Source organism: Synchiropus splendidus, chromosome 2, assembly GCF_027744825.2.
Source record: "Synchiropus splendidus isolate RoL2022-P1 chromosome 2, RoL_Sspl_1.0, whole genome shotgun sequence".
NCBI classification, from domain to species: domain Eukaryota; kingdom Metazoa; phylum Chordata; class Actinopteri; order Syngnathiformes; family Callionymidae; genus Synchiropus; species Synchiropus splendidus.
The window spans coordinates 12340751-12357554 of NC_071335.1; the positions used below are offsets into that span (position 1 = coordinate 12340751).

Genomic DNA, 16804 nt, shown 5'->3' on the forward strand with positions numbered 1-16804 from the left:
CGGAGAACGACTGACATGGTTGGGCTTTTTTTTTCCTTCTGTATGAGACAGAGAACGAGATGTTTTCTTACACACCAACATGTTGAAACCTAAAGTGACGACAAAAGTCAGCACGCGCAAATAAACATTACACACCATTAGATATAAGGAGAATAACAAAATACTTGATCCTAACACACGCAGGTGATTCTCATCATTGTTGCAAATGTTTGATCAGTTTGTTGGGATCCCATTCAGTTCTATGGAGAGACAGAATAGCACAACATACAGTAGAATCAGTGAGATCAAACAACTTTCATGTGTCTATGGTGAAGAAACATTTTGACCTCATCTGTTACCATATTATTATCTTACGGTTTTAGGTTTGTGCCTACTAAATATGATGCATTTTACAGTGAGCTAACTCAATATCAAACTATGAACCAGTAAAACCATGAATAACCCAGGAGTATCCTAATAAAACACGTCACCGCTTCAGCTGCCGCACACTGTACAAACCTGCCGGTCAAAGGAGTCGCTTCACCGCTCTGTATGGAGGAGTGGGAGGGGCCAAAGTGGGGGCTTGTGAGTGTCATGGCGCAGGTCGGGAAGAGATTCGCAAATATGTGCAGTCAGATACCAATACACATTTGGGAGGAACTGATGAGAGACTATGAGATTTCACGAAATGGGATTGCTACTGGCAAAACATGATTCACTGCAGCAGCCCCATGGCAGATAAGCCCTCAAACCCCACAGCTGATGATGTAAAAGTAACATTTCATCTCTGTCGAAGACCCTTTTTTTAAATCGCCCGTATCAGGTCAAGGCCTCACAAACTTGAAAACAGAAGTCTGAACAAGTTATCGGACACAGAGTCAAAGAAGAGTCCAGCCTCTTTTGTTCCTTTAAATTTTATTTCGACAGGATTTTGCGGACAAGCACAAACAGAAAACAGAGTTCGATTACACAGAATATTTCTATGAACAACTCGGTAACATGATGACAGCCTCAATCTAAGCATGATATCAAATCACATTCTTCAGATGATGGAGCAGCAGAGCTGGAGCAGAAGCACCTCACTCTCTTTTCAACACCTTCTCTCCCTGTGTGGCTGCAGCGTCAGCTCGGTCGCTCATGGCCTTCTGCACCTTATCCATGACTTCATCTGTGTCTTTGTTGGTCAGCTTCCTCCGACCCACTTCAGCCGCTGCTGACCCAGCAGCAGTTCCGATGGCTCCACCGATCACCCCTCCTAAAAACACCCCCAGGAGCAGACCCAGCACAGCGCCAGCTATCACCACTTTAGGTACTGTCTTAGCCGCCGTCACCAATTTCTCCCACACCGGACTCTCTGCCACCATTTTGACTCCGGCCTTGGCTCCAGCTTTGGCTCCAGAACCCATTTTCCCCCACACCGGACTCTGTGCCACCTTCTTTGCGCCGGCACCAATTCCGGCGCCAACTTTCATGGACCCATCAGCCATCAGTTTGGCGCCGGTTTTCGCTCCAGACCCTACGGTTCCCCAAACAGGACTCTTGGCCAAGTTCTTAGCTCCTGTTCCAAGCCCTGCTCCAACCCTCTTCGAATTCTCTGCTACTATTTTGGCGCCTGAACCAACTTTGGACCACATCGGACTTGCTGCAGCTGCTTTTGCTCCAGACCCGACCCATGCTGAACTGTCCACCACCACTTGAGGAACTCGGTCTCCCACTAGTTTGGAGACGTGCCCGGCAGTAGATCCCACTTTCTCCCACACAGAACTGTCCACCACCATCTTCTGGACGTTTTGAGCTCTGCTGCCGACTGTTCCCCAAACTGGACTGCTGTACACCTTCCTCGCCCCGTCACCCACCATCATGGAGCCGTCTGCCAAGAGTTTGGGCATGGCCTTCATCACAGCCTCCAGTCTCTCCCTTGTGGACTGAAGCAGTGAAGGTGAAAGGCTGGAAAGTGAGATCTGAGGAAGGCTCTCGATGTTCATGGTGCTTACACTAATCTCCGCCTCTTCCCTCGTCTTTTCCATCTCCTCCACCCTCACCTCCTCTTCGGCTTCAGCCACCGTCTCCATGTAGGGGCCGACCTGTCCGTACCATTCCAGCTTTTCTTCCTCATGCCTCCCTCGCCTCCTCTCTCGCGTGAGCTCTGCCTGTCTCTGTCTCACTCTGTCCTCTGCTTCCTGGAAAGCAGGACATGAATAACACTCTCCGCCGGCCTCCTTCACCGTTTGCTCCACCTTCTCCAGCAGCTCTTCCACATTCCTCCTCCCTCTCCAACCGGGTCCTGACTCCAGGATGTGAAACCTGTCCCCGCATTTCTCCATGATCTTTAACAAATCTGGACGCTTATCTGCGATGTAGGCCTCGACGCCCCCACTCTCACGCTCCGGAAGCTGATCTGCATGAGTGAAGAGGACCAGCGTGTGTTTCTGGACCGCCTCCGGGCCGAAGACCGCCTCCAGGGCCCTGAGCGCCTGCAGCTCTGTTTTGGCCGGCTGGTCTAACGGGACGCAGAGAAGGAAAGCGTGGGGACCTGGACTGGAAAGGGCCACGCAGGAGGAGATCTGAGCCCGGACCTCATCAGGAGGGCGCTCGGAATTGAACCAGTCTGGGGTGTCAATTACCGCCACCTGCAGGAGGAAATTCATACTCCAGTTTAGACAATGTTTTACAATAACTCCAGGGTTAGGCAGAGGAAGATGGATCCCAGTCACTGGGGTTGTAGTCAAGAGCGTGGCATAGACACCAGAGCATGCCGAGAACTAACTGAACACAGATCCATCACACCTTTCTCAGTCTCTTTTACTTTTATCTTCTATTATATCCATTGTTAATTTTATTTCTGTCACTGTATTTCATAATCAATACTTTCCAATATGCTTTAGTCAAGAGTCTCTGTTTATACTCAGCTAACCGATCCATAGAAGCCCATATTAACGGACCATTGCCAGTTGCTGCTCTTTTATTGCATGTTTTCAGTGGCTCTCTCCAACTCCTCTTGTATACCATCATCTGCCACCAATGTCATAAAACTCCTCACCTCCTTGTCAAACCAGGGTACTGGGTCAACGAGGCCAAACAAAACGCTACCTACTCCACAGTGCTCACCGGAACAGGCATGAAAATGACCTCAGTAAGACTTGGCATGGCTAGAATTAAACACAGACTGGACGGCTAGATAGATCTCTCCTCCTTGTCCACCAGTGGTCGCCATGTTCTGAATCTGATCAGGTGAGACTGGACAATATTTCAATTATTGTAGTTTCTGAGGTTTCCAGTACATGTTCTTCAAAACCCGTCATGTTTAAATCAGAGTATTAAAAAACAAATAGAGCATGTGGGACTGACATTTACGATTCATTGACACAGAAAGATTTGCTTTTACTTAAGAGAAGAAGTTTCTGTTCAGTTGGAGTCATGTGTCAGAAGAGATGAATCCCTTCTACAGGAGGGTAGCAAGATAACCTCAGTGCTCTACAGAACAGCAGCGTGTCCTTACGCTCACCTTTCTTCCGGCCACCTTGGACTTCTTCTTCGCACACTCCTGCGTGATGGGGGTGAGACTGTCAGGGCGTGACTCAAATGCGTCTTGCCCCAGCAGGACGTTGCCAGTGGAGCTTTTTCCAGATCCCGACCGGCCCAGAAGCACCAGCCGCAGCTCTGGAGCAGACGGGGAAGAAGTCGGAGACACAGCGTAGGTCCTGGGGACCGAGGCGGACGTGGGTGTCGAGGGGGCGGAGGAGAAGAACACGGACGAATTGGAGGGTGAGACAGGCGAGAGCTCCTCAGATTTCCCCTCCAAGCTGTTGATTCTGTGATGAACTGAAAATCGAAGGTGATTAATGGGCAAATACAGAGAATGACACAACCCGAACTAACAAGCACTTACAAGTGGAAACATATTTTTTAGCTGGTTTTTCCTCAGACATTTGTGAGAGAAGGGCTCCCTCTAGAGAGAGAAGAGAGATCACGTGATTCCCAGCGCGTCGCAATCATCAAGGCAAGCGGAGGAGAACAGCAGGGGGCGCTGAGGAGGACTTAAGCAGAGTTCATGACATCAGGAGAACTCAACTGCGATTGGAGCGCTTCACACAGCAGGAAGAGAGAAAGTGCGACAGCAATTCCATGATCATTGGACCATAACCTCAGGTCTATAGTGACAAAATAGTGTGTGGTTTATCTTGTATTTTCCAACAAACTATGAACTATACAAGCACAGTGGAGCCAACAGCAGCCACTGGGGAGTCTAGACCGACAACCACGCACACCTGAGGACAGTCCACAGTCATCACATGACACATGTTTTCTCTCCACTAGAGGGAGAAGCAGTTGGACTTTACCTGCGTTCAGTGTGTACGACGGCGTCCTCTGCACTTGCGGCAGGGCATGAGACGTTTGCTCCGGCTCAAGAGAAGAATAAAGCCCATTAAAACTCTGGCGGATGTTATGTTCTTCCTCACTCCTCTTTCTCTCAAGACTGCGGCTGTACAGGCTCTCCATCCCCGAATCGATGACAGTAGTGGCTTTCATTGTGTAGGTGGATTCCAGCAGTTTGGGTTTTTCTTCCTGCCTGGCACTAAAACTTTCCACACGTTCTTGCCGCTCCAGTTTCACTTCACGCTCCCTGCGCGGCCCGTCGGCCGTCTTCGTGTACGCGCCGTGTGTCTGGATCATTTTATCCACCTGCAGCCAGAGAAACACAGCAGTAATTAAACTCATAAGTCATGAAGTGAAGTGCCATTCATGTAAACCGGTCCTGACCACACATGGGCGTGAGTGAAACAAGGAGCTGTTGTAACACAGCTATGAAGATAATGAGAGTCTTGTACTGCCAGAGCAGGAACTACATAGCCACATCATTGCGACCTTGCGGGTCCCCTCTTAAATGAATGACCTTGACCTCTGAAGAGGACACCTATGGTTTCCCCATGGCTTTTTCAACAAAAATGCAGGACGAAAGAGATGAGTAAACTATAGTGAAGTTAAACACGACTCCACCTGACCTTCTCAAACAGCTCTTGGACCTGCTCCTGGTCCTCTTTATGGCGGTTGTTGATGACATGGTATCGTCCCTCACAGAGGTCGATGATCTGCCTCAGACCTTGATGCTCCATCTGCAGGTACCTCTGGATACAGTTTCAAAAAAGAGATTCATGAAGAGATTCATTCAGTTTAGGAATAAACATCTTCAGGGACTGCATTGAAGCTTCTAACCCACAAAGAGAACCTTCCTGTAAAGCTCTCATGCGCTCACACTTTTGGCACGGGAGTTTTTATACCTAAAATGGGAGGGGTGGTGGTGTTATGTTAGGGTTGAGATGACTTGAGACAACACTGGGACTTTCAGGAAGCTATGTATGTTTTCCCAAACTCTGGTTTCCTCCCACACTTCAAAAACATACAGGCCACACCGAATGTGTGCGTCTTGCCCCATATTGCTGGGTCGGTGTCCAGATTAAAACCTAAAATGTCTCTCATGTTTCAGGGTTAAATACTGTCGTTAGTTTGTTATGAATATGTGACTGTTCATCATGGGACTTCTCAGTTCATTGTTGGACATTGTGTTATTGTTCAACAATTTTCTTCTTTTACAACAGAATTATTTAATTCATGAGAACATTTTTGATGCATTTTTTCCTTGTTATACTTGATATCCTATTTTGTATTTTTCTATCAAAACGTATATTCTCGTGAACGTTCTCCTGAGGTAACACTTATATCAGTCGGTCACACAGAGCTGCCATTTTCAAGTTTAAAAATTCCCATATGAAGCTCCACATGAGCACGTTACCATGCCAAGCCTGATACAGATTAAAGCACAAAGGTACCTCAGGCGTTCGTCCCATCAAGTAGTCTCCACACGTCAGCAGGACGAGGGTGTGATCCAGGACGTCCTCCCCAAAAAGCTCCTGCAGCTCCCCGGGGACGTGACACTCCATCTGTGGGGACGCAGGATTCTCAGTCAGGTGATCAATAAGATGGGTTCATTAACGGATGTTTTTTGCTTTGCTCAAGGGCTCCTTCACCATGGAGCATGTGCACATTACTGATACAAATTTAGGAGGGAAAAAAAAAACAATAACAAAGTGTGACTACAAGAAAGATGCGCAACCTTTTTGTAAACACTTAAAGGCTCGATCACAAGTTGACACTGCATGTAAAGGGCAGCTCACAACTGTGTACACTTCTTATTAGAAATGCAGCTGCTTCCTGGTACGTGAGTCGCACTACAAACGCCTCAACTGCAACAACCAGAGTGGTATATTTCAACTCCATTACAGTTCAGTTTGTTTCTGTTCTCTTATGTTTCATATGCACTTAAATATAGTGTTTAAGACAAAGTAACTATCACACTATCACAGTTCTGAACATACAGTTTAACTCATTTACTGTGCAAACAAGTTTAAATCGCTGTTAAAATATACATTAATTCAGGAAGCTGAACATCAAATAGTTTATATACATTTGCAGTCCAGTCAGTCATGATCAAGGTGATGCTGTTAAGCTTCCAGAACCTCCCACTTTGGCACGGAAGTCTATTTAATCACAGTGTTATTATGAACATATTAAAAGAAGTCAAATATTGAACGTTTTCTAGGCTTGTTGGTCTCCATCCTGCCGCAGTAACACGACACAAGCGATGCGCGGCTCACCTCAGTGAACTGGCTGACTGGGACCAGCAGCAGGAAGGCATGTGGCCCTGGCTCCAGCAGAGTCGTGGCTAGCTGCGTCTCCTTCTTCACGCTGTCCTCCATTCTGCCTCCGTTCCAGAACCATCTGGGCGCCTCCACCAGGGCCACCTTCCGGCCTTGGGAGAAGCCCTGCCGCAGCTGGCAGCTCCTGGACGCCCCTGGAGTGAGCGGAGCCGTCTCACCCAGGATGGTGTCCGCGGCTGAGGTCTTTCCACAGCCGATGTTCCCCAGCAGGACTAGTCTCAGGTCCTGGGATGAGGAGCTGTAGAAGCTCCGTCTCGAGTGTTCACTCATCACTATGGGGACAATAAGAGCGGAAGAGAACTTAGTGCAGTCATGAATGAGTATCACAAGTTAACAACTACATTGTTTTTGTTTACCTAATGCTGATCTAAATCAAAGGTGTCAAACACCACAACTACACTCAAGGTTGACACCCACAGGGTTGGCATGTGTGGAATGATCTGAAAGCGATGATAAACGGAAATAGAAATTTGATTTTATCTTTTTTTAGGAGCTTCAAGGGAGTGTCCTTCATACCAGGGGTAGGTCACGACAACGTGTCCAACTGTGTGCTTTACAAGCCAAAGGAAAGTGGCACTTGAGTTCAACTTTCCACAGGAAGCCTGGACTCACCTGCTTCCTCGTGTCTTCGGGGGTGTGCTCAGTCAAATCCCATTTAAATCAATAACACTCAGACTCTATGCAACAGGAGCAAGAGCAGAGAATGAGACAGACAAAGTGTGCAGGACTGTTCAAGGAAGAGCTCAAATGTTGTGTGGAGACATAACTTCAGTCGTGAAAGCAGTTACTGACAGGAGACATGCTTTCGCTTTTTCGCTCACTTCTCATCCCTTTTTCACAGCCAAGCCTTCTCTCGGTCCTGTTCAACAGCATTCTATCGAGGGTCATACTGGCGGCTCCGCACAAATCATTTGGAGTCATAAGGCTTACAACGTTTCGGCTGTCACCCCAGAGTGTGACCATACATTTACATTAGGATCAGATGTGTGTACGCAGACACACACGATCCGGAGAGGACCGAACTGCAGTTCAGTGGTGAGCAAGATAAAAAAAAAAAAAAAGGAAAACTGAAAATGTACTTAGTTCACAAGTCCACTACAAAATCGAATTAAATTCTCTAAATCTAAGATAGAGATCATAAAAACTAAAAACAGAATCTTGTTGCCGGCGAAGAGAGATGAATAAAGAAAGCAGTACAGCGATGAAAGCAATGTCATGATCATAAATGAACCTTTACAATCCTGGCAAAGACTTTTTAATCTTAAATCTTAAAAATAAATAAATAAAAAAATGCCATTATTTTGACAGAGCTCCTTCACTTTAAAACAAAAGACCCAGTAGAGCACTAGTCCTATTATTAAATGGCAGAATAATGAGGGGGAAGCACAAGTGACTTACCAGGCTGGGTGAGGCGCTCCGCTCCAGGTGTGTTCATGTATTGTCTAGTGAGCGCATGAACTCGTTCGGATAAATTTCCCACAGTCCTTCTCGACCCGGTCGCCAAAGAGATGCGCCTGCAAAGCTGCGATCTGATGGATCTCTACCTGTCTCACCACTCCCAATTTGGGAGACCTGCAGCTCTATCGTCAACATCTCTGCACAGGCTGGTTCGCATTCCTAAAGAAGGCGGAGAGTTTGTCCTCCAGCGCCGATGAATCATTTCGGTCCATATTTTACCACACCCATTACTCGACAAAACCGACAGTGAGCTGAGGTGTGAAGTCGAGCAAACACCACGGAAACATCACGGCGTCCCACCGCGTGACTTAACGATGGCTTTAGACCCGACATTGAAGTAGCACCAGTGTAAATATTTTCGCAGTCCAGCAGCAACTGGAAATATAATTTTAAAAACACAGCATGTGAGATCAGAGCATTGTTTCCATCACTGTACGGCCATTTTATATTTTTTATTATTCTCACAACTTTCATCATTTCACTTATATATTTTTAAATAGAAAACTACACTTTAAGATTCCCATTGACACTTTTTTTAAATTCATAATCTCATCTATAAAAGTATTTAATATGCTTGTTTATTCTACATAAATTTAGACATTTATTTTTAAATATGTGTAAAACATGATCACTGACTGGCTACAGTCATGTATAGCTGTATAAAGCAGCAGCTATTTATACTGTGTACATATTCAAGTTTTGTTGCTGAGCGAGTGAGTCAGAGAATCCTGCTTTTCTGAATGCAACATCACCACATATTTAATTGCTCAACAAATATAGGCCACAAAACGGCGCCAATAAAACAAAAATCTAAGGTGATAGAAGTGACTTGTGTGGCGCTTGAGGATGGGTTGCTCACAGTCCTGGCATCAGGTAAGCAATGTTCTCCAGAGAAGAAGCCTTCAGATTGTCAACAGTCAAACAATGGACCTTCAACAGAGTGGATTTCTAGTGAAGCCAAACCCACCAGTGTGTGTTCCGCGCTGCTCCTCAACTCCGGGACCTGAGAGGTGAGACAGATCAGTGGCACCATGGAGCACATCAGGGAGTCCAGGAGGAGGAACAGGCTCCGGTGGAGACACACAGACTTCTGCAGAGGGAATTTTAAAAGAATTATTTTGAGACTTTTCAGTAGCATGGCTACTTTAATCCAAGTTTGAAAGAACTGACGTCATCTTCTGAGGAAAAAAGACACATGAGAGATCTCACATCTGTCTGCAGAAGATGTTGTCCAATCAGATACAAGGACTCTCCCAGGAGCTGCAGATGGGAGGCAGCGCACACCGGATCCTGGCAAGTGTGTTCAGCCTGACTGGATGTGGAACTTGGCATGTCCAGGACCGGGACAAGCACAGGTGAGGGGACCGGGCTCCCTTCCAAGGAGACGGGCCTTCTGGCTGGGGTTGCTGAGCTTTGAAACTGTGTGGACTGTTGTGTGGACGCAGGAAGAGCAGGAGGACAGTCAGCCACCTGAGAGTGATGATTGAACTGAGGAAGACAGGGAGCAGATCTGTGGCTCAAAAGCCAGGCGCCTGCTGCCCTCTAGTGTGCAGACAGAGAAACAACACGTGGCGGAGAGAACAATACATAACCTCGCGTCTCCATATAATCCACATTTTGTACTGTATCGACATAAATATGCGTCTCATCAGTGATTTGTGACATGGTGTAATACTTGTTTATATGTCGTTCCACTTGAGTTTCAGGTAAACTACGAGGTTTTATTTCATTTGTCATCGACATCAATAAGTAACGCATCAATATCATGAATTAAACGAATGACTAAAACAGTCTCACTGACCTCTGACGACAAAGTGAGTGAACACTGCGGCAGGATGGCTCCATCCTTGGAGAGATCGGCCGCCACCTCACCTGGTCACGTAGACCCGTCATTCACAACAAGTCTATTTACTTCACAAACATGTGTGTAATATGAAAATTGTCGCACCTGACAGTTGGTTATCGGATGACAAGTGTGGAACCTGTGGAGATGAACGAGAGAGTGTGGCTGTGCGCTCAGTGTCACAACTGGCGACACTCAGTGTGCGCTTTTTTAGGGACCAGTAAATCAGAGAGCAGGTCTCCAAACATCCTACACACAATAGTTCAGAGGTCAAGTCACCTCGCTGTCACTGCTGCAGCCTTCTTCCGCCCGTCTGAGGACTTCACACTGCACTTCTCTGGTTCTGCCCATCTTCAATAGGAGATGTAATTCACAAACACGTGGATGAGTATGTTGTCATTTCCGACATTATTCACTTACTCTTTCCACGATTCTTTGATAAGAAAGGAGCGTGCGTTTCTCCAGGTGAAACCACTGTCGACTATAATCACAACACAAGACACAGCCGCTGAAAGGACTCACTTACCACAATAATAGAATTAGAATTCAAGTTGAAATAATTGCCGTGCAACACACCTGACTTCTGCCTCGGGTTTAGAACAAATAGCAACAGGGAAATTGAATTATTCCACTCAAGCAAAGTGTAGATGTGTTGGCTAGAAGTACAAAAGCTGTCAGGTTTTGCCCAGATTGCGCGTCATCTGCGAAGTCATGCTCAGCGACAAGTGCGTCACTTCCGGTTAGAACTCATTTCAGTGTCCTATAATTTCCCGTTTGTCACCAATTCATGCGTCTCTTTTTAAGTTGCTGGACAAAATATGTGGTCACGAGTCGACTTATGAACAGGAGTTTTGATTTGTTAAAACTCTTTTCTTCTTATCGCACCTTGCGGTGCAGTTTAGTTATTTATTTTACCAACAAAAGTGATTTCAAAATTGTAATCTCCGTGTGGTCCAAAACTATTTCATTTAAACTACGGGAATCTATGGTAAATGTAACAATTTTTTATATTGTATGTGGTCTTCTTCTTGTCTTCACCCCTAAGAACCCATTTAAAAATCTAAGCAATGTATTTTCTTCATCTAAATGAAGACTTTTATTAAACAATACATCATTTCCAAAAGTACCCTCCTTCATAAGATAGCTGTACTTTGTTTTACTGTCGTACAAAGCCTTTTTTTACTAGGTCACTTGACTGCTAATAAAATGTGGAGTTTATGCCACTCACTCACTCGGCCCCTCAGGACTGTCTCAGTTGGATAATGTGGCCCTTTTGGAAATGAAATTGCTCACCCCAGCAATGCTGGACACCATCCATGTATCGATCTCCAACCCGCTCATGTCCCAATCCTTCACTATAGTTGCTGCTTTCTGTTGAAGTTCACGTGGCTCACATGAAATATCTCTCTTCACCTGTTGACAAATCACATTATTGGCCACTATGTGTGGGCCATTATTGCCCACCCGGCTTGCTCTCAGGCCATATCCAGAAAGCAACAATACAATGAGAACTAGCATTTTAAGGGCGACCACAACACACACAATCTGTCCCCTGCCAAGCTCATGATCTGGTCTGATCAATCATCAACCATCTCTAAAGTGATAAGAGATCGGAAAACGCTGATCTGCTCCAGCCTCAAAATGCTGCTTCATGTTTAGCCTGTTTGACAGGAGACACTTCCTGACTCATGACCAAGTTCCTCCAAAGTTGCAGCTTCATGGTAACTCCAAGTCCCTCCCCGCTGCTCTGCTGAGCTCATGTTTTCAGGAGCATTTCTCAGCAGTCTTGTTGTTTTCACTGGAGCTGGTGGGAGGGAACAGGGAGAGTATAAAGCCTCGGCATGCGCTCAGTCGCACACATCTGAGCTGCGGAGCTGTGATAGCAATCTGCTGGAGACATCTGACCGATAGGACTTCCATCTCTCTGAAAACTTTTACCACATTTCATCAGCTATAACTTTGATTCACTCCATTTTTGGGACGATCATGGATTCTACTGCAACAGCCAAAACAGAGCAGATGACTGACAGGTAAGAACATCATACCTTCACCACCAACTTGGACAAACTAAAACATATAGTATATTTTAAAAGGAGAAATAACTGAAAAGAAAGCAACAGAATATACCTATTCACAGTGTATTTACAATGATCCCAGTCATAACATAGAAATACAAGTGCTGTAAAATGAACAACAAAATCAGAACAAGAGGAAAAGTGTATTGACAAATAACAGTGTTGATTTTTTTTAAAAAGAGCTCCAGTTTTGTTGCTATGGTTTGATTTTTCCAAAAAAAAGAACGCAAAAGAAAACATTTCAGCGTTTCTATGGCAACCCGGACCGTTGCGCTTGCAGACAAGAACTATTCTAATGTATAAGTCTGACTTGAACTTGTGGACTCCAGCAACTCACCTGACGCTCTGACCTGCAGGGATCTCTCAGAGGAAATCAAACATGTGACCAAGGAGAGTCACGTCCGGGCGGAGAACACAGAACTGATGCTGAGCTTCCAGAAGGGAAAAGTCTCCCTGCCGCAGTACAAGGTAAATAAGTATATTCTTTAAAGCTAGTGTTGCAGACGTCTAACGGTTCTCTTCCTTCAGCTGCTCCTCAGCTCCTTGTTTGAGATCTACCAAGCTTTGGAGGAGGAGATGGACAGGAACGCCGACCATCCCAGTGTGGCGCCCATTTACTTCCCAGCTGAACTGGCCAGGCTGGAGTCCATCAAGAAAGACCTGGAGTTCTTCCACGGCCATGACTGGAGGGAGAAGATAGTCGTGCCGGCAGCTACCAAGAGATACTGCCACCGACTGAGACAAGTGAGTTTCCAAGGAACTTGAACGCCAAACATACCAGGAGGCGAGCATGCTGAAATGAATAAACTATATTGCAGATTGGGAAAGACAACCCGGAGCTGCTGCTGGCTCATGCGTGCACTCGATACCTCGGTGACCTGTCAGGAGGTCAGGTCTTAGGTCGGATCGCACAGAAGTCCATGGGTCTGAAGGGAAGCGACGGCCTGTCGTTCTTCGCCTTCCCCGGCGTCTCCAGCCCGAACCTCTTCAAACAGCTGTACCGTAGTCGCATGAACGGCGTGGAACTGAGCCCTACTGAGAGGAGAGGCGTGCTGGAGGAGGCCGTCCGAGCCTTTGAGCTCAATATCCAGGTGAGAACGAAGGCAACATGTACAACGAAGTAGCACCTGACCAAGCTTCTTGTCCTCTCTCTTGCAGGTGTTTGATGGTTTACAGGAGCTGCTGAGTGTTGGGCAGCTGGGAACAGGGTCTGCACATTCATTGGATAAACACAAGGCTCCCCTTAGTATGACTGACAGCTCGCCGTTCTTTAGGCTGATCATTGGACTGTCTGTCGCACTCGCCACAGTCAGTGTGGGAATCTTCATCCTCTAGTGAACTGAGCTCTGGCTGTCACTGTAAATATGTAGAGGTCACGACAAGGCCCACGACCGGTCGCTTGAATGCTTGAGATAAAGTGTGAAAGAAGTTTTCAACTTTTAGAGGCGGTGGTTATGAAATAACACCAGGTGACGGTTATGTTTTAGATTCATTGACAGTTTACACATGACTGCAGGCCAGTAGTAGTGGTTTTGCCGCTTGGAATGATTTGCTCCATATGTATATATATTTTTTAATTTATTTTCTGGCAACATTTCTTGCAAAACAAACATCCTCTTATTTCAAAACCATGTAAAATATTTTACATTTTTCATAAAACAATCTGTTATACTGTAATCACTGAAAGTAGTTTCACTCCTTTATGACTCAAGAGTAAACAAAACTAACAGCAAAAATGAAAGTCAAATGTGGCATTTTATAGTAGTAGCTTGTCATTGTAAATAATGATCAGAATTTGTTTTTTGAAGTCAAATAAACAAGTGAACAGTGTTTTTTTCAGTGTTTTCATGCTTTGTTGTCGATATGTGAACAGAAAAATGAAAGGTGAAATATCACACGTGTTCTTTCCTTTTTCATTTCCTTTTTTTATTCTGGCTTGTACACCTTCCTTATCATCACGCAGCCTCGCTACACAGGAACACAGAATGACTGTTGACAGCAGCAGCCAGAATCCGATCAATGGTTTGTTTCGAGCACTTGGACAGTTTGTTCAGTACAGTGCTGGTGTCTGACAACTGAAGAGAAACGTGGCAAAAATGATTGTACTTCACAGGAATTATTGTTCCTCTATATCGAACAAGGCACAGCAGCCGGAGTGAGTCACACCATCTTTCAAATACATTCCTACATATTGCTTCAGCAACCTCCTCCGTTTTGCGCTCTACATTTTTTAGTCAGTTAAAATTTACGGACAAAATCGGCGCCTGCCGTTTGAAACGGCATCAATGTGCAAACGCTAGAAACATGAATACAACAAAACTTAAGACACACGCACAACCACAATCTTCTAAAATGTGTGTCAGCAACAGAGTTGTGGTTGACATTCTTTTTTTCTGTTATCTCCTGCACAGTAAACAGAACACACAGGGACGTCAGCATGAAGAAGGGACCTAATAAAGTGACCACAGAGTACAGTAGTAACAATAGAAACAAGCACACTTCAATAATCCTGACGCTCGATCCAGAAAGTAGCAAGGCTTATCTAGTCATTCCATTGGTATATTGCACTGCAGTGCAGGGGTGCTATTGGACTCCACCTAGTCATACAACCTTTCATCTGAAACATGTCTGTCAGGAGCAGACCATTGGATCCCAGATATTTAGCTCCAATTTTGGCCAAAAATCACAACATTATACGGGATTAGATTATGCACCATATTTCAGGTATGTCGTCCCATGCAGGGCCTCACACACACCCTGCACAAGTGTCAGAGCAGGGGACGCAGGTACGGTCGCTTTCCACATGATCACTCTCTCTGCCTTGTTATGATAAACATGCTATATACTGTATTCATGTGATGTGTGTTTTCCAGTGCTGTTATCTTGTGGTCATCCCCAGATGACAATATAGAATAAACTTTTTTTGTCGAGGGGAGTTATCAGGGGGTGGTGGAGAGGGGTTTGAGCAGAAAGGCGACCTGTCCTGTCCAGCGAGTCCCATAGCAGCTATAGCTGAGCCTCCCGTGACCTCAATAAGGATATAATCTGAAGATAAATAATGTTATCAATGGCTGCCATTTTAGTTGAACTTGGCTATTATCATGTTGCCCATTTATGTTATGTGTAAACATGTATTTTTAGGTGAGTCAGTTGAGTGACACGCGATTGCAGTGATATGTTTTCTTTTATGGTCAGAGGCGTGCACAAGTCACTTTACTGTCTGGCTCTAAGGAGCCAACTTTGGGAGTCCGAAGAACATGGCCATGGAATTGGAGGGTCGTAACAGATGTTCTAGACCCTGCACTGGACCAGAATCCAATCCTGCTAAAAGTGATTCACTCATAAAAAAAAAACCAGCCACGTCATGCTACTTTGGAGTCCCATTGCTACATTAGTCTTCATTGTGCTTGATTTGGCACATCTTCCCACTGTAAACCTCCGCTTCCCAAAACACCTAAAAACATCTGCATAGTGCCACGTGACCTCGGCTACAAGTGTGTACAGCAAGACCAGTGTCGGCTCGAAAGGTGCAGTGACTCTCGGGCCGGTGCAGACTCAGTTGGCCTCGTAGGAGGACAGCAAGGCTGCGTCGACAGGCTCCATGCAGGACGGGCAGGTGAAGGAGCGCACCAGCCAGGCGTCGATGCAGTCGGCATGGTAGATGTGGAGGCAGGGCAGGAATCGGACCGGATCTCCGTATTCAAAATCCATCATGCAGATCACACACCTGCAGGAAGCAACACTTTAACACCCGACCCTGAGACAACAGGAGACAAACTGCAGGTGTTGGAGCAAAATAGACTCTATTGAAAACCTTACTCTCTAACTTTCATATCAGTCGGGTCAGAGCCAGGGTCAAAGATGCCTTTGGGCAGGTGCTGGATGAGACCCAGACGTTGGGCGATGCAGATCTGCTCCTCCTCTGTCAACTGGTGGGCTAGACGACTGTCGCTTGGCGTCAGATGGTAAACCGGCCCCTGCTGGGCTCGCTCCTGTGACGAGAGCAGGATTGGGATGGGTACGGGGCCCGGGCTGGGCTACATAACTTACTACAGTGCTCTCATCCATGTTGACGTATACATATCTGTCTCAGCAAAACAGTTCTGTCAGTGTCAGAGAACCATTATTTATGACCCAATTTTCGTTACAACAATATCTTGCAGTAGAGAAGTGCTTCAACGAGCTGAGTTTAGAACAGGCTCCATCCACTGTTTGCTACCTACAGGTAACTTCTCAATTTGATCTTCACGTCAGTCCGTGGCGTTTAACCGGACGCGTGTCCCCACAGCACCCAGCCCAAGCTCTCAGACGGCTCACCTCGTATGGCGGCGGCGGTTCCCCTGGAAGGCTGCTGCCTTCGGACTCGTTCAGCAGCGAAAGATCATCCGAGCCCTGCGCGAACAAACAGTTCCCCATTGAAGTAGCACCACCATGAGAGTGAGCACTACTTTCGGGAGACCTAGCTTTAGCTCAACTAGCCGTCGTGTTTGGCTTCCCTTCTGCTTCCTCGCCGAGTACCCGGTGACTCGCTCGCTCGCTCAGAGAATAGACATTAAAGCTTTTGGGTGTTCAGCGGGCGCTTAAATGACCAGTGACGTCACGTTCAATCGTGACACGGAAAAAAACCCGTCTGTTACAGTGTTTACAAAATAGACTGAGTGACGTCATCCAGTGACGTAGCGATTTCACAATAAAGTCATTTAAAAAAACGACATTTATCATAACGCTGACTA

At 46.1% G+C, this 16804-nt stretch overlaps 4 protein-coding genes across 6 annotated transcripts; 1 reads left to right on the plus strand and 3 right to left on the minus strand.

Moving 5' to 3' along the window:
• Positions 1-887: 887 nt before the first annotated feature.
• LOC128754161 (uncharacterized) lies at positions 888-8255 on the minus strand. 3 transcript variants are annotated; one of them, XM_053856579.1, is made up of 9 exons: positions 8094-8204; positions 7308-7372; positions 6633-6967; positions 5808-5918; positions 4983-5105; positions 4320-4662; positions 3869-3928; positions 3485-3801; positions 888-2609 (listed from the first exon to the last, which is right to left on the minus strand). In XM_053856579.1, the coding sequence occupies exons 3-9, from the start codon at positions 6963-6965 to the stop codon at positions 1059-1061; spliced, it is 2838 nt and encodes a 945-aa protein (XP_053712554.1). In that variant the 5' UTR covers positions 6966-6967; positions 7308-7372; positions 8094-8204; the 3' UTR covers positions 888-1058. The 3 variants fall into 3 exon arrangements, with proteins under 3 accessions (XP_053712554.1, XP_053712553.1, XP_053712555.1); XM_053856578.1 differs by lacking the exon at positions 7308-7372 and having other exon boundaries at positions 8094-8255; XM_053856580.1 differs by lacking the exons at positions 3869-3928; positions 7308-7372 and having other exon boundaries at positions 8094-8255.
• Positions 8256-8905: 650 nt separating this feature from the next.
• On the minus strand, positions 8906-10693 carry LOC128754899 (HMG box-containing protein 4-like). The gene is made up of 8 exons (XM_053857866.1): positions 10573-10693; positions 10417-10477; positions 10276-10347; positions 10102-10135; positions 9955-10025; positions 9363-9581; positions 9121-9243; positions 8906-9053 (listed from the first exon to the last, which is right to left on the minus strand). The coding sequence occupies exons 3-8, from the start codon at positions 10345-10347 to the stop codon at positions 9009-9011; spliced, it is 564 nt and encodes a 187-aa protein (XP_053713841.1). The 5' UTR covers positions 10417-10477; positions 10573-10693; the 3' UTR covers positions 8906-9008.
• A 1162-nt stretch (positions 10694-11855) lies between these two features.
• On the plus strand, positions 11856-13921 carry LOC128753719 (heme oxygenase-like). The gene is made up of 5 exons (XM_053855717.1): positions 11856-12026; positions 12428-12539; positions 12600-12815; positions 12890-13162; positions 13230-13921. Exons 1-5 carry the CDS (start codon positions 11983-11985, stop codon positions 13404-13406), a joined length of 822 nt encoding a protein of 273 aa, XP_053711692.1. The 5' UTR covers positions 11856-11982; the 3' UTR covers positions 13407-13921.
• Positions 13680-16781, minus strand: LOC128753720 (RING finger protein 11-like). Its single transcript, XM_053855719.1, has 3 exons — positions 16389-16781; positions 15891-16063; positions 13680-15798 (listed from the first exon to the last, which is right to left on the minus strand). The coding sequence occupies exons 1-3, from the start codon at positions 16485-16487 to the stop codon at positions 15627-15629; spliced, it is 444 nt and encodes a 147-aa protein (XP_053711694.1). The 5' UTR covers positions 16488-16781; the 3' UTR covers positions 13680-15626.
• Positions 16782-16804: the final 23 nt, after the last annotated feature.

Excerpts from the sequence above, each read along its gene's own strand:
- LOC128754161 (XM_053856578.1), bottom strand. The coding sequence starts at position 8,130 with ATGAACACACCTGGAGCGGAGCGCCTCACCCAGCCTG. Across the intron at positions 5,919-6,632 it reads CAGTCAGCCAGTTCACTGAG|ATGGAGTGTCACGTCCCCGG; the intron begins GTGAGCCGCGCA and ends GCGTCCCCACAG. Across the intron at positions 5,106-5,807 it reads TGATGGGACGAACGCCTGAG|AGGTACCTGCAGATGGAGCA; the intron begins GTACCTTTGTGC and ends AACTGTATCCAG.
- LOC128754899 (XM_053857866.1), bottom strand. The coding sequence starts at position 10,347 with ATGGGCAGAACCAGAGAAGTGCAGTGTGAAGTCCTCAGACGGGCGGAA. Across the intron at positions 10,136-10,275 it reads GCTGCAGCAGTGACAGCGAG|GTTCCACACTTGTCATCCGA; the intron begins GTGACTTGACCT and ends TCATCTCCACAG. Across the intron at positions 9,582-9,954 it reads CACTCACTTTGTCGTCAGAG|TCCACACAGTTTCAAAGCTC; the intron begins GTCAGTGAGACT and ends TCCACACAACAG.
- LOC128753719 (XM_053855717.1), top strand. The coding sequence starts at position 11,983 with ATGGATTCTACTGCAACAGCCAAAACAGAGCAGATGACTGACAG. Across the intron at positions 12,540-12,599 it reads TCTCCCTGCCGCAGTACAAG|CTGCTCCTCAGCTCCTTGTT; the intron begins GTAAATAAGTAT and ends CTCTTCCTTCAG. Across the intron at positions 12,816-12,889 it reads ACTGCCACCGACTGAGACAA|ATTGGGAAAGACAACCCGGA; the intron begins GTGAGTTTCCAA and ends ACTATATTGCAG.
- LOC128753720 (XM_053855719.1), bottom strand. The coding sequence starts at position 16,487 with ATGGGGAACTGTTTGTTCGCGCAGGGCTCGGATGATCTTTCGCTGCTG. Across the intron at positions 16,064-16,388 it reads AACCGCCGCCGCCATACGAG|GAGCGAGCCCAGCAGGGGCC; the intron begins GTGAGCCGTCTG and ends CTCTCGTCACAG. Across the intron at positions 15,799-15,890 it reads ACTGATATGAAAGTTAGAGA|GTGTGTGATCTGCATGATGG; the intron begins GTAAGGTTTTCA and ends TGCTTCCTGCAG.